Source organism: Eublepharis macularius, chromosome 6, assembly GCF_028583425.1.
Source record: "Eublepharis macularius isolate TG4126 chromosome 6, MPM_Emac_v1.0, whole genome shotgun sequence".
Lineage (NCBI taxonomy): Eukaryota > Metazoa > Chordata > Lepidosauria > Squamata > Eublepharidae > Eublepharis > Eublepharis macularius.
Genome location: NC_072795.1, coordinates 70,128,291 through 70,142,531, shown reverse-complemented (window position 1 = coordinate 70,142,531; position 14,241 = coordinate 70,128,291). Strand labels below are relative to the sequence as shown.

Here is a 14,241-nt window from a genome sequence, read left to right as displayed (position 1 = left end):
CCTTTCCCCCCCTATATGCCCACTTACTTGGCTAGTGGGGGGGCGCACTCCCTGAGGCAACCCCCTGGGTGGTGTGCCACGCCCCCAGATATTAGCAAGAGTGGCCACAGCAGCAAGAGTGGGCCGCGGCAGCCCCGACAACAAGAGTGGGCCACGGTGGCCCTGGCAGCAAGAGAGGGCCGCAGCAGCCCTGGCAGCCCCGGCGGTGAGAGTGGCCTCGGTGGCCCCAGTGGCAAGAGTGGCTCCGGTGGCAAGGACAAGGGTGCCCTTTGACCCGGTGATGCCCTTTGGCCAGTGTGATGATGTCACTTCCCGGGGCGACGTCATCATGCACGCCAGGAGTGCACAAGCACATAAAACCTGGGGTACGTACCAGGGGGACTCCAGGAACCTGGAAATCCCCCATCAAGGGAATCCAGGGACCTGCCAAGTCTAATATTTAATGTAAGCGCAAGGTATAAAAATGCTGTAATTTGATTGATAGAGCAGGGGTGTGAAAAGCAGAAAATCAACATCTGTAGTGAGAGAAGAATCCAACTTCCCTATTAAGTGTGGGCAGGTCCATTGATCTGAATTAGCAAGTATACTTAATTTCAGCAATCTTGTGTTATAATTTTCCATTGAAGTTTCCCTGCTGAAGAACTGCTACTCTTATGTCAGCAAAAGAATGTCTTGGAAGATTAAAATGTTCTCCCACTAGTTTTCATTTTTTTAAAAATATCACATTTATGTCCCTTTATTTTTTTGCAAAGGAACTGACCTTGTCAAAGACAGAGAGTGGAAGGGCACTGCTGACACTTCATGGCAATATATATTGTTGAAAGAAAGAAAGGCAGCCCTTGGAAGGGCCACAGTGGCATTTCTGCCACGTGGCTGGTTGGAGTACAAAGCCCCAGTGTGAAAGGGAAAGTGTGAGGGAATAGGAAGACTGCACCAGCCATTCCATACCTCTCATGAAGGAAAGTTCTCTCCAATTAGCTACCATTCTCTCCACTACTGTAAGATTTAAAAAAAAAATAGATTGAAAAAAACTGCTTTCTGATTTTTGTGCAAACTTGGAGGCTGTACAAATCTCTTCTTATGCTATACCTGACACAAGTCTGTGGATTTAACATAACCTGCATATGAAAGTTCTGTTTCAGAAGTACATGCACAGCCATACCCACAAATACATCAACCCTTAAAAATCTTCTGTAGTTCTCTAACTGAATTGTTTGTTTATGTTTAATACATTTCTACAGCTTTCTCCTCCTACATCGGAACCATAGGATAGCTAAAAGGGCATCACTTTTGTACCCAGAGAGTGCCTAAATTGCTTGGTTGCACACTTTCCTGGAAAAGTCCTGTTTCTAGGAGATCTAGAAGTCGTTTCCTCTACCCTTTGGGAAATGCAGGTTCTCCGAACAGCTTCCTTTGGATTTTTCCCTCCGACTGAGGTTAAGAATAGATCATGGCAGCAAGTTCAATGGACAATGTGAGCATAAGTCTCCACCTTCTGGATCCATTCTCTTTCCCATCAAATAAACAACTTGGAGAGCAGATTATGTGATCACACTTGGAGACAAAGAGGCTGGAACTTGTGAAATGTGGAGGACACGTGAGGGGAAGCACATGAACTCATCCACCATCCTCCTCTCACAGAAAAATGCCCTTTATATTTTTTAGTCAGAACAAATTACATGAACGTATGTAAATCTGTCTGCATAATTTTGAGTGCAGAATTTGGGGTGTCAGGTCTTAGAAATTGGGGAGGGCTATTGTAAGACATCCTAATCCCCAAACCACCTTTCCATCAACTACTATTGAGGTGTCCGACTCCTGACAAGTATTTCAATTTCTATGAAGTTCATTGTTTGTATCTTTCTTACACCTGCCTTTATCCAAACAAAAGCACAGTTTAAAAGCTCCCTTTCTAGCTTAAAAGCAACATCAAACCATTCAGTGACATCAAATGGATATATTGGACTTTTCAATCTGTACTGAAGAATTTCTGGATACATTCAACATCTGAGCTTACAAAAAGGCTGACATTTTACTAAGTCTTTCACAGAATAACTGCCTGGCACAATAACGAATTCCACATTTGTAGTAGCTTTGCATCTGGAAATGTCATCATGGCATCATCCAAAAAATAGCAACGTGCACCCAATGCTTTCTCTTAACAATAGAAAGGTGATACAAAAGTTATCTATGGTTACTAGTAAAGTATATAATGAAACCCTTAAAAGTGCATTATTAGTAAGACAGTAGAAAGGCCATAGACTAGGAAAATACCGAGGCCGTATTCTTCAATGACCCACTAATGAATTTGCTCATCATTGAATATCAGTGTTGAGTCAAACAGCATCACTCAAACCTTTGCATGCTTCAGCAAACATGGAAGTTTGAGAAGCACTTAATGATGTGATGGAGGAATTTCATGCTCCCATCTCTGCTTCTGTGCCCACAATTCCATGGACAGGCAGATCAACAAAGGTGCAACTACTATGAAGTCAGCAGCTCATGGGTGATCTCAATGAAGATAACCCCAAAACCTCCATATGAAACTGCCTTTGGACTCACTCAGGTAAAAGCCTGCATATCATTATCATCAGACTTCTATTAGAGTTTGGTTTTTTAAATTGCAATACAATATCTCTGTAGAAGCATTTAGGAGCACTATTGGGAAACAGGAATGGGGGGGGGGCAATTTCATGATTGCTATTCTACATCCAGTCCTCAGTTACTTTGCATCCCCTCTTATTTTCCCATGGGATACACAGTAACCCTTGAAATAGCAGGGAAGTGTATAGCTCCTTTCCTCTCTGAAACATCTGGGGACAAGGTATTGCTGTGTCTTTCACTGCTTTTCAGAGCTCCAAAGTGGTCAGAGAAAGATAAGGTGAATAGGAACTTCAGGGGCCTGACGAATGTTGCCCCAGAGTAAATAATTGTAGAGCTTTGGGAATGTAGGCTGTTGGGTGGGGCAAAGCAACTACTTAATTAGTATGATGGGAGGACTCTATCTATCTATCTATCTATCTATCTATCTATCTATCTATCTATCTATCTATCTATCTATCTGTCTGTCTGTCTGTCTGTCTGTCTGTCTGTCTGTCTGTCTGTCTGTCTGTCTGTCTGTCTGTCTGTCTGTCTGTCTGTCTGTCTATCTATCTATCTACTTTGTTCACTGTAACCTTGGTGGGTTGTGGAGCATAAGGTAGGGTTACCAGCTCCATGCTGAGAAATTCCTGGAGAGCTGGGGGAATGAAGCCTGGGAAGGGCAAGGTTTGAGAAGGAAAGGGCTCTCAGTGGGGTATAATGCCATAAAAGTCCACCCTCCAAAGCAGCCATTTTCTCCAAGGGAACTGATCCCTGTGGTCTGGAGATCAGTTGTCATTCCAGGAGGTCTCCAGGACCCACCTGGAGGCTGGCAACCCTAGCATGTGGGCTGTTTCTTTGAACTGGAAACTCTTGTGCTTGGAAATTCTTGTGCTTGTACCAAGGGACTGTTATATTGCTGGAAAGGCCTCAGTTGAAGAAGCTGCAGGGAAGAACCACAATGAGAGTAAGTTCTACTGGACTCTCCTTCAGGAGTTTGCTGCTGAGCTAATTTACCCTGGTGCAAGCCTTTCCACCAAGCCTCCTTTTAATGAATTCACTTCAGGAGGTTGGCCCCCAGACTGGTTTTTTGGATTGGAGCTGTTTGCTTTTTCTGTGGGCCTTCCTAGTCTGTTGGCTGAATTCACTCCCTGGGAAGAAACTGGCCCTGAGATCTGCTCTTCACATTGGTGGCCTGGAACTCAAGAACAGCAGCACACTTCAGATTCTGCAAGAAGACTGCACTTCCAGGACAACGGCTACAGGACAACTACGGATATCTGAGACCTGCACTCTTAGGGAATTGTGAGTAAGGCTCTGGCTTGAAAGGTCATTCATCCTGGGACTTGGGGCGGTGGAGGTTCCATACCCAGCATTATATGTGGTTTAACAGAAGCCATACATGTCCCTACAAATGTATCCACAAATTCACAAATTTGGCGGGGGGGATTCAGAACTTTGAAGGGTAAATAGGGGCATTTGGAAGTTTAGAGTTTTAGGCAGCCCCACTTGCAATGGCCTTTGCCATCTCCCTTGTCATCTTGTAATCACTTCAGTACGATTGCTGATCTTCTCAGCAAGAAATGGAGTTGACTGATATAGCAGATTAAGAAGATCAAGTTGTCCACTAATATCAAACCTAACTTTAAGGAACTGGCTGACCATCATCAAGCACAAGGATCTTATTGAATATATGCCTGAGATCTGTTTATTGAATGTATTTGAATATAGTTAAATGAATAAAGTTGACTTGTCTGGATTGATGGTTTTATGTCCTGAATTTTTATTTGTGACTTAGGGAGACATTTGATAATAATATTGTGTACTTTGTTGGTGGTAGTGGATTAAAAGTTAAGAACCACTGGTATAGACTGAGCAACAAATCAGAACAGTCCTGGAGATGAGGTTGCAGCTTGATGGGAGTTTGAATAGAGCGCATGCTGAGTTGGCAATTTAGGCATGCATTTGCAGAGTATTGAGACCTGCCAATTTAAATTATTTGCAAAGAACATAATGACTTGAAATAACAGTTGAAATCTGACATGGGTACTTCTGCAAAATCTATAGACAGGGGGCAGATGTTATACTTCAAGATAAATATACTCTGGTACCTGATTTTGCAAGTCTGCCACAAACTTTTTTTCAAATTGACCAAGCTGAGAGAGAAACCATACACTACTGCAGGAGCTCGAAACTAGCTCTGAAACATAATAAACTCAACGCATCATTGCTCAGATAAACTAGCACTTATTGAAATCCCTTTTTCTGCTCTAACTGAATAGCAGAAGAATGGGCCGTTTGAACATGGTTTCAGCTAAGGATAAATCCAGCTGAAAAACTGCCATGCAGTTTCCTGGCAGCTTTGCTTTGGCTCTGGCATTGTTTCTGGACTATTCCTATATGATTCCATCCATTCCTTGCCAAGGCAGTGCATATTTTCTTCTCAAATAATACCAATAATGCCTTGGCTACTAACAGAGAATCCTTTCTTATTATCTTTCAAGAAAGATTCTACAGTCAGCAGTAGTCTTTCAGTCCCTCTGGGATAATCACATTAGCTTCAGGGTATGTGAGGAGTACAACTGACCGGTATTTCAGAAGCTTGAAGCAAAAGCTTCAACACATACTCAGCAGGATTCACAGAAGTGAGGTTGGCTGTCCTGACTGAGAATCAAACCAGGAAACAGCTCCACTAAGATCAAAGGAGCAAGAGATAACACATATGTCTGAGTTTTTCACACAATTATTGCTTCAGCAGACCTTGACCCCTGCCACTGAATCTATAAGCGGTATCCAAAGTTTGGCAAACCAAGAAATGAGATGGACATTACAAGAAAGACAAAACAGAGTTGCCATCAAATACCATGGACCAGGGAACTCTGAGCAGTATAAAAAGTTGTATGCACACATCTAGCTCCAAGCCACTTGCAACAAGTTATGGCATAATGATTTGACTGCACATTACATACCAATTCTGTATAACTTGTCCTGCTACTAGTTTAGGGATGTTACCAAATTTTGTGAAAATTCCATTTGGAAGTTTATGTTTCCTGAATGATATCTCTACTTGGTCATCCTTTTCTCCAGTCACACTGCAGTCATCCTTTCCCCCAATCATACTAACAAAATTCAATAAAAATATCACAGTTACAATGGATGCCTCTTTTCTGTCAGTTTCATAATAGTTTGCATAATAGTTGGCATTAAAACGTTCTAAAAGAAACAAACAGAAATGGGAAACATGCCAAACAAAATGCACAAGACAAAGAAATTGTCCTCCTAACCATGCACAATGATTAAAATAATGAAAAAAATACACATTCATACATCACTATATTGGATATTGTTTCTCATTTGCAGCAATCTGTCAAGTAATTGCTACAGCCTATCCACATAAAAAAAACCCTTGTGCTTGAACTACTGTCACTGTGAAAGGGCTTTCATCTTCATGTTAGCAAAATGTTATTAGCTAGACACTAGAGAGCAAAAATAAGACAGAGGCAAAAAAATATGTATTCACCTTCTGGTCTATGCTGTATGCCAGAATCCAGTCCTCTTGCTTAGGATGGAAAAGTAGACTTTGGATGTAGAAGTTGAGTCGATATTTTTGATAGGTGGCACCTTCATCATTACTGATAAGTATGCTACTTTCAATGTCAGGATCACTCAAGAGCATTATCTATATAAGAAGAAGAAAAACATGGCACTTTATTTATTTATCTAAAACATTTATAATATCTCTACCTTTCTCCCAGAAAAACTAGAAACCAAGACTCATGAAGGCTCATATTGAGCTTTAAGGTGACACTGGACTTTTGCTTTCGGTAACAACAATAAAACCAGAACATCATAAAAGCATCAAGCAGTAACTATTAAAATAAGCAGCACTAACACATTTAAAGCAGAGTCCAAGCAGTTGTTCTACAAAGTCAGAGTGTTAGAAACACTCATCCAGATGAGACAAAAACCCTTTAAAAAAGTTTTTAACATAAGATTTAATTCTTGCATCCCCTCTGAAACATCCATCTTTCCAGGATTCAATTACCATATTTTTTTTGCACACTTATAAGTGGAAAATGCACAAATTAGGGTTACCAGGTCCCCCAGAGCCTAAACTGGGGGTGGGGGGGAGATGCACTTGGAGGACTCGCCTTCGGGGCTGAATTGTTTTTATCACCAGTGCAACAAGGAAGTCCTCCAGAGTACATGGGGCCTTTTCCCCCTGCCAGCCAGGTGAGAAGTGGTGAGCGGCAGAGGCTGGGAGCGGGGGATCCCCCGCCCCACCAGGAGACTGGTAACCCTAATACCAATACTTCCTTATATGTAACTTGTAATGCCAAACTGAAGTGCATGTTAACTTTGAGAAGGAAGTGGTTGTTTTAAATTAGGATTGCTGACTATTGTGATGGTCTTTTACCTGATCACCTCAGAAGTGTAATTTCAACACTATTATTCTTCATTTATGTTATGGCAAACTACTAAGGCTTAATGGGGCACCCCAAATGGTTGCAAACAAGTATGGCAAATATAATGAGATTAATTATTCTTATTAACACAGAAATCCTTTTTTGCAGAGCCCATTGTGCCATGTTCCCCCGCCCCCAAGTTACACATACCCACTATCACATAAAAACTGTTTCATTTCTGCAGTCAGCCCTCTGCTTATGCAGAATTCCACATCTGAAATGACAGCATGCCAAATAATGTGTATGCAACGTGTCATTGCAGCTGACTTAGAGTGACCCCACAGGGTTTGCAAGGCAAAAGACAAACAGAGGTGGTTTGCCACTGCCTGCTTCTGCATAGTGCCCCAGACATCATGACTCCCATCTAAGTACCAACCAGGGCCAACCACCCTGCTCAGTTTCTGAGAGCTGACAAGATAGGGCTAGCCTGATACTGAATTATTTATTTAGGATGATAAAAAACAAATTGAATTGTGAGGAATTAAAAAAAAAACCCTCCCCAAACTGATTGAGTACATGATGGAAGCTGCTGATATTGCATACAAGCAATCTGTGGTAGATCTTCATGTTTTAATATGTTTATGATGTGCTGATCAATGATTATCCCATTATAAATTAGTCTGGAATAAATCTTTAATCACAACTCTAGGGTGCCACAAATAGTAAAATAACTGAGGATTGTTTTTATTCCTTCAGTTTTGAATAATTTATTTTATTAGAACATAAGAAAATTTGTAGAATAATACTTCAACATGATTTTTGAACAAGCTGATGGTCTATGCTAAGAGCAACAAGAGAACACATATTCTGCATACATATCCATGACTACACATAGGCACCAACAACAGAAAGTGACCAACTATTACTGACTCTTGTGATAGATTATTTATTCAGGGCTATAAGTGCTCTGCGCTATAACATTCTGCCATAAAAAGTACTTGAAGTCCATGGCCTGTATACATTTTGCAAATTGAGGAAATCTGTATAACTTGTTTTGTACAATTTATTCTGAAATTTTGCATAATTTATTTCAGTCGTGCATGAAAAAAGGGTATATCAAGCACTGAAGATCCATTTTCAATCAATGACAATCTTATTCAGCAGCTCCTCTGCCTTCTGAATGATCAGCAGTATTGCTCACATTCAAACACATTTTGCAGACAAGAGGTTTAACCACTTTTTTCTTTAAAAATGACAGTGAGAAACGTAATTCTACACCTCAATACTCCATTCTTTTTCTATACTTTGACAGATTTATGGCATACGCTCAGCCTCGACTAGACAATATTTGCTGCCATTGTTGCACTGGGTAATTCCAACTGAGAACATTCTAAAGGTCACATCTGAGAACTTTGAACCTTCATTTCAGAAAGAGTCCAAAATAAAGATCAGATTAATGCCTTATCTTCAGATCAACTAAAATGTCACAAACTAGTAAGGAAGCTTATTTCTTCAGTCTAGATACTCAGTCCAACAAGGGGGAGGGGAGAGAAAAGATGTTTCAGGGCAAGGGAAACCCCTCCTCCACCTGTTGTCACCTGGCCCCACTCACCTGGACGGTGGGGGGAGGCACTGGGGGGGGAGGAAGAGTGTGCATACACTCCTGCACTCCCCCATCACACCAGCAACAGAGGAGCTGCTGGGCATACTGAAGGCGAGCTCAGTGAGAATTGCCTGTTTGGAGACAATTTCCCCTGAGCTCGGCTTCAGCAAGCCTAACAGCTCTGTTGTGCTGGAAAATAACATCATTTTGGCATGACAAGGGAGTGCAGGAGCATGCTTGCATGAGGGAAGTAAGTACCCTGTTGCCACCCACCCCTTGCCCCTCCTGTTTCACCCCTGGGGCCTCGGCCACTCTATTCAGGGACCACCATATTAAAATGAATTAGGAGTGTTATGCAAACTGAATTAGGTAAAATTATGCTTGGTGCAAAACACATATCAAGCTGCACCAAGGGCTACTAGAAAAGAGAAACAAGGAACAGTTGCTCTCCCTTTAGAATATAAAAGCATTAACTTGGTTATGTGTTCAGTAGTGACTGGAAAAAAATGGGTTTCTTGTAAGGCAGAAAACAGAAGAAAAATGTAGTAGTGCTAATATTCACAAAACTTGAGACAACTTTTAAGTGGTGCCTTGGGGTAAAAAGTCAGTAAAAACCAAGCGGGGTTTCTTCTTCATCATCGCCATCATCAACACCACCAGTTTATCTGGGTAGTTAGTGGTCTCTGTATACTCAGAGGACTCCCCGGCTATGCAAAATAATATAATTTTGTAAATTCATAAAAAGAAAACCCTCAATAAACAGATGGAGGAGGCTCTTTGGTAATGACAGAAGCCTTGTTCACAACATCTGTGTACAGGGTACACACTATTTTTCTTTCTATTACTTACTTTTTAAGAAGATTTTTAGCCCACCGTTCTGCCCTCAAAAGGCCTCCAAGGCAGCTAACAAATTTAGAACATACAAATTAAAATATCAATCTAAAAGCCATTAAAGCAACTTATAAAAGCATCATAAAGTAAATACAAAATATAAAAACATAAGTTAAAAACATTTTGGAGGGGAATCACTGAGCGAATACCAAGTAAAACAAAAAGGTCTTCACCAACTGGCAGAAGACTGCAACAGAAGAGGACTGGCAAACCTCCTTGAGGAAAGAGTTCCAGAGTTCTGGTGCAATCATTGAGAAGACTTTCTTCTGGGTTGCCACCAGCCTAATTGCAGGGCCTTCAAAGATAACTTCATTGGTTGGGTAGGTTCATTAGAGAGTAGGCAGTCATTTGGGTATGTCGATTCCAAACTATATATGGTTTTAAATGGCAGCACCAGCACCTTGAATTGTGCCAGGAAACAAATTGGGAGGCAGTGTAGATGAGCCAAGACTGGAGTGGTGTTTCCTGTGATCTGTTCCAGTCAACATCCTGAATACAACATTCTGCACCAATTGAAGTTTCTGTATACTTTTTAAAAGGCAGCCCTATGAAGAGTGCATTGCAATAATCTAATCTAGATGTAATCAGGGCAGGTAGCACAGTACTCAGATCTTTGCTAGCAGGAAAGGCTGCATCTGGTTAAGCAGCTGAAGCTGGTAAAAATGACTCCGGGACAGCCACAGCTGCCACCTGCCTACTCAGAATTAGAGATGGGCACGAACAGGAAAAAAACCCGAACATGATGTTTGTTGTTCGTTGCCATCCACAAACAGGGACTCACGAACAACCACGAACATGGCCCTGTTCATGAACATGTTTGTGGTTGGCTGTTCATGGGGGCCAGCAGGCTTTCCTCCAGTCATCATCCAAGTCAAGATCTCTACTGCACCACTCCCAGAAACCTGACCTGAGCAGGCACCAGGAAAGGTACCAATAATAAATAATAGCTTGGCCCCAGAGCCTGGCAGCAGCCCTGGAACTTGAAGGGGTAGATCCATATCCCACCACACACAAAGAAAATTCAAGCTCCAATGCACTCTATCAAAATGCCAACAGCAACTCTCTCCCTCTCCACTGTCTGCAAACTAAGAAAGAGCTGAGAGCCTCCCTCCCCCCTGGTCTTTGCAGGCCTGCCTATCAAGCTAAATTGGGCTTAGATTGGGGTTTCCAGGGCTACAGCAGGAGTTCAGACAGAGTTCAGACAATCCCTGCCTACGTTGCCAAGGGAATTGATTGCAGGTGCCAGACTGTCTGGCTTGACGAACAGCAACGAACGAGGCTTGCAACGACCACCTGTTCATTTAGAATGGGGCCTCATGAACAGCTTGTTTGCAAACAGCAGATTGGGCCATTCGTGACTTTTTTTTGTTCATATTGCTATTCATGCCCATCTCTACTCAGGATGCCATCTTCCTAGACTCTAGCTGCCACCTACTTGTCCAGCAGTAGGCCTGGGCCCTAGTGCATCCCCAAACAACTGATGTGTCCCTTCAGGGGTAGTGCAACCACATCCAGAACAGGTGACACCTTAAGTCCTGGGTCAGACTTTGCACTTAGCAATCCTGGCCACTTCCATCTGGTCAGGATTAAGCTTCAGTTAGTTAGCCTGCCTCTGCTCCAAAACTGCCTCCAGGCACTGGTTCAGGGTTTCTACAGCCTCCCCAGGATCAGCTGGAAGTGCGAGAGAGGGCTTGGTTGGTGACAGCTCAGTCAAAACATCCACATGATCTCACTCAGCAGTTTCATGTATATGTGAAAAAGCATGGGGGACAGGATAGAACCTTACAGGATCTCACAAGCCAAAGCCCAAGGAGCTGAGCAGCAGACCCCAAGTATCACACTCTGAAACCTACCTTCTAGGTACTACTGGAACCATCACAAAATGGTACCTCCCAATCCCAGAGCAGAAAAACAGCCCAGAAGGATACAATGACTGATGGTATCAAAAGTTGCTGAGAGGTCTAGGAGAAACAGCAGACTGTGCTCCCTCTGTCCATCTCTCTGCACAGGTCACCCACTCGAGCAATCAAGGCTGTTTCTGTCCCATAACCTGGCCTAACACCAGACTGGAAAGAATCTAAACAATTTACCTTATACAGCTTGAAGTCGTCCAGCCACCCACCTTTCTACATGTATTGGGTAATTCTCACACATATACAGCTGAATGTGTGATTTAAACCCCACATTTATTCACATACTGGTCCCCAATTTCATTTGTAAAGTGAATGTGTATTCGCTCTTTCTTACAGGTTATGTACATGCATTCACTATACAATTGCCATTTGCCTGGTCTGGTGGCAGCACTGCCCTCACTTCCAGTCTCCCCCTCACTAGTTTTAGTAACAAGAGGGGAAATGGGGGGAACAGCATCAATGGGGACACTAGGAATTTCCCCAAAACTCTATGGTCTTTCTTTACCATAGAGGCACAGAGGAAGTGACATCACCCCTAAACTCCAATCTCCCAGACACATGCTTCAGCAAATACAAAATCTCCAGGCTAACAAAACCAAGGAAAAACAGTCTCCTACAGGAAAAGTGTTTTTGCCATATATCAAAGGAATTACTGATCAATGGGAAAGCTTATGAAAAAGCATAACCTTCAAGCAGTATTCAGACCCACCCGAAAAATACAACAGATGCTACGATCAGCAAAAGACAGTAGAAACCCCCTCACCTCTGCAGGAGTATACCGTATACCCTGCAGCTGTGGACAAGTTTACATCGAGACCACAAAGCGTAGCATCCAGACAAGAATAAAAGAACATGAAAGACACTGCAGACTTGGACAACCTGAAAAATCAGCAGTGGCTGAACATAGCCTAACTCAAACAGGGCACAGTATCTTATTCCAGGACACCAAAATACTTGACAACATTTCCAACTACTTTGTCAGACTGCACAGGGAAGCCACTGAAATTCACAAGCATAAGCAAAACTTCAACAGGAAAGAAGAAACCTTAAGAATGAATAGAGCATGGTTTCCAGTTCTGAAAAACACCAGGCTAACAAAACACTCTACACCCGACAATAGCCCTGCAGGGAAGATTAGCACATCAAGTACCAATCCATATGCAAAAGAACCTCCTCAGGATACAGTGAAGCCTCCCTCCATTAGCATTCCACACCCTGGGAAACTCTTACAGGATGACTCAGCTCAACCCCACCCCTCCTGAGTAGATATAAATGACCTGCCAACATCTTTTCCACACTGTGACACTGAGAGATCTCTGTCTTTTGGTGCTACACCTCTGAAGATGCCAGCCACAGCTGCAGGCGAAACATCAGGAACTACAATGCCAAGACCACAGCAATACAGCCCGGAAAACCCACAACAACCATAATACAAAATCTCGTTGCATTTGCTGGAGCATGGCTGGCAACTCTAAATTGTGAACATGAATGGTGAGAATAACCAAGTGTTAGGTCCAATCTAGACATACAAAAGAACGCAGTGGCAAGTGGCCGTGTCACAGCTGGATATTAGGGGCAATGCTAGGGGCTATAGCTCAGCAGCACCCAATACAATCCGGTTCATTGGATATCCTGTTGTGCTATGGGAGTCTCTGACTCTGCTCGTCCCAGCAAGAGAGCATTTGTTTCTTTTGGTTATTTAAGGGTTAAAGTGAAAGATTGCCTAGCTTCCCAGAGAGGGTTCTTTCCAGATCTTGAAAACCTTTCCTCTTTTTTGACAACTGTGCAGGAACTCCACCTTCACTCCTTTCTGTTTTGCTAGGGGTAGCTAGTAGTTTGATGTGGTAGCTCATTGTGTGTAGAAAGCAGACAGACCCCTGTAACACAACAGGATACTCAATGAAATTGAGTTGCAGAAGACTGAAAACAGACCAAGGAAAAGCTTGATTTCAAACTGTGCATAATTTATTTGTAGAATTCCCTGCCAAACACTATAGTGAAGGTCACAAGTTTCAATGGTTTTATAAAGGGGATTAGAATATCTCATGAAAGGTAACCAATGGCCATGAATAAACCCATGACTGCTTCCACCTTCAGAGGCAGTAGCTCACTGTATTCTAGCTGGGCAACAATAGTGAGAATGGATTACTCCATTCCTGCCTTATGTGGACTTCTGGTGAGGTACTGTAGAAAAGCAGGGCTAGATGGAACTTTGGTCTGATTCATCAATGCTCTAATGTTTTGGCCTGATATTAAGTATGTATGTACATATGTATGTATTAACAACTTGAGATATGTAGATGACACTATATTACTGGCAAAAAATAGTGAAGACTTGAAATGAGTAGAGATGAAGGTTAAAGGAGAAAGCACCAAAGCAGGATTACAGCTGAACATCAAGAAGACAAAAGTAATGACCACTGAGGAATTACACAATTTTAAAGCTGACAATGAGGAAATTGAAATTGTTCACAATATTCTATTCCTTGGCTCAATCATCAACCAAAAGGGAAACTGCAACCAAGAAATCAGGAGAAGATCGAGACTCAGAAGAACAGCTGTGAGGGAACTGGAAAAGATCTTTAAAGATAAAGATGTCTCTTGGGGACCAAGATCAAGATAATCCAAACTATGGCATTCCCATTACTATGTATGGATGTGAAAGCAGGGCAATGAAGAAAGCTGACAAGAAGAAAACTGGTTTCTCTGAAATCAAGAGTTGGATAAGTGTTTTATGGATACCATGGACAGCCAAAAAGACAAGTGGGTTCTAAATCTTAAAGTGATACCATTCTATCACCTCAAGATACTACCACCCCATTCTGCTGCATGTGTACTGCAGATCTCA

The 14,241-nt window shown here is 42.3% G+C and overlaps 1 protein-coding gene across 1 annotated transcript in view; it reads right to left on the bottom strand.

The window, feature by feature from the left end:
• The window catches only part of SORCS3 (sortilin related VPS10 domain containing receptor 3), an 818,830-nt gene that overhangs the window by 410,747 nt on the left and 393,842 nt on the right, over positions 1-14,241 (bottom strand). The window contains exon 4 of the mRNA XM_054984254.1: positions 6,101-6,259. Within this exon, the coding sequence (XP_054840229.1) occupies positions 6,101-6,259 (159 nt within the window). The remainder of the gene's footprint in view (positions 1-6,100; positions 6,260-14,241) is intronic.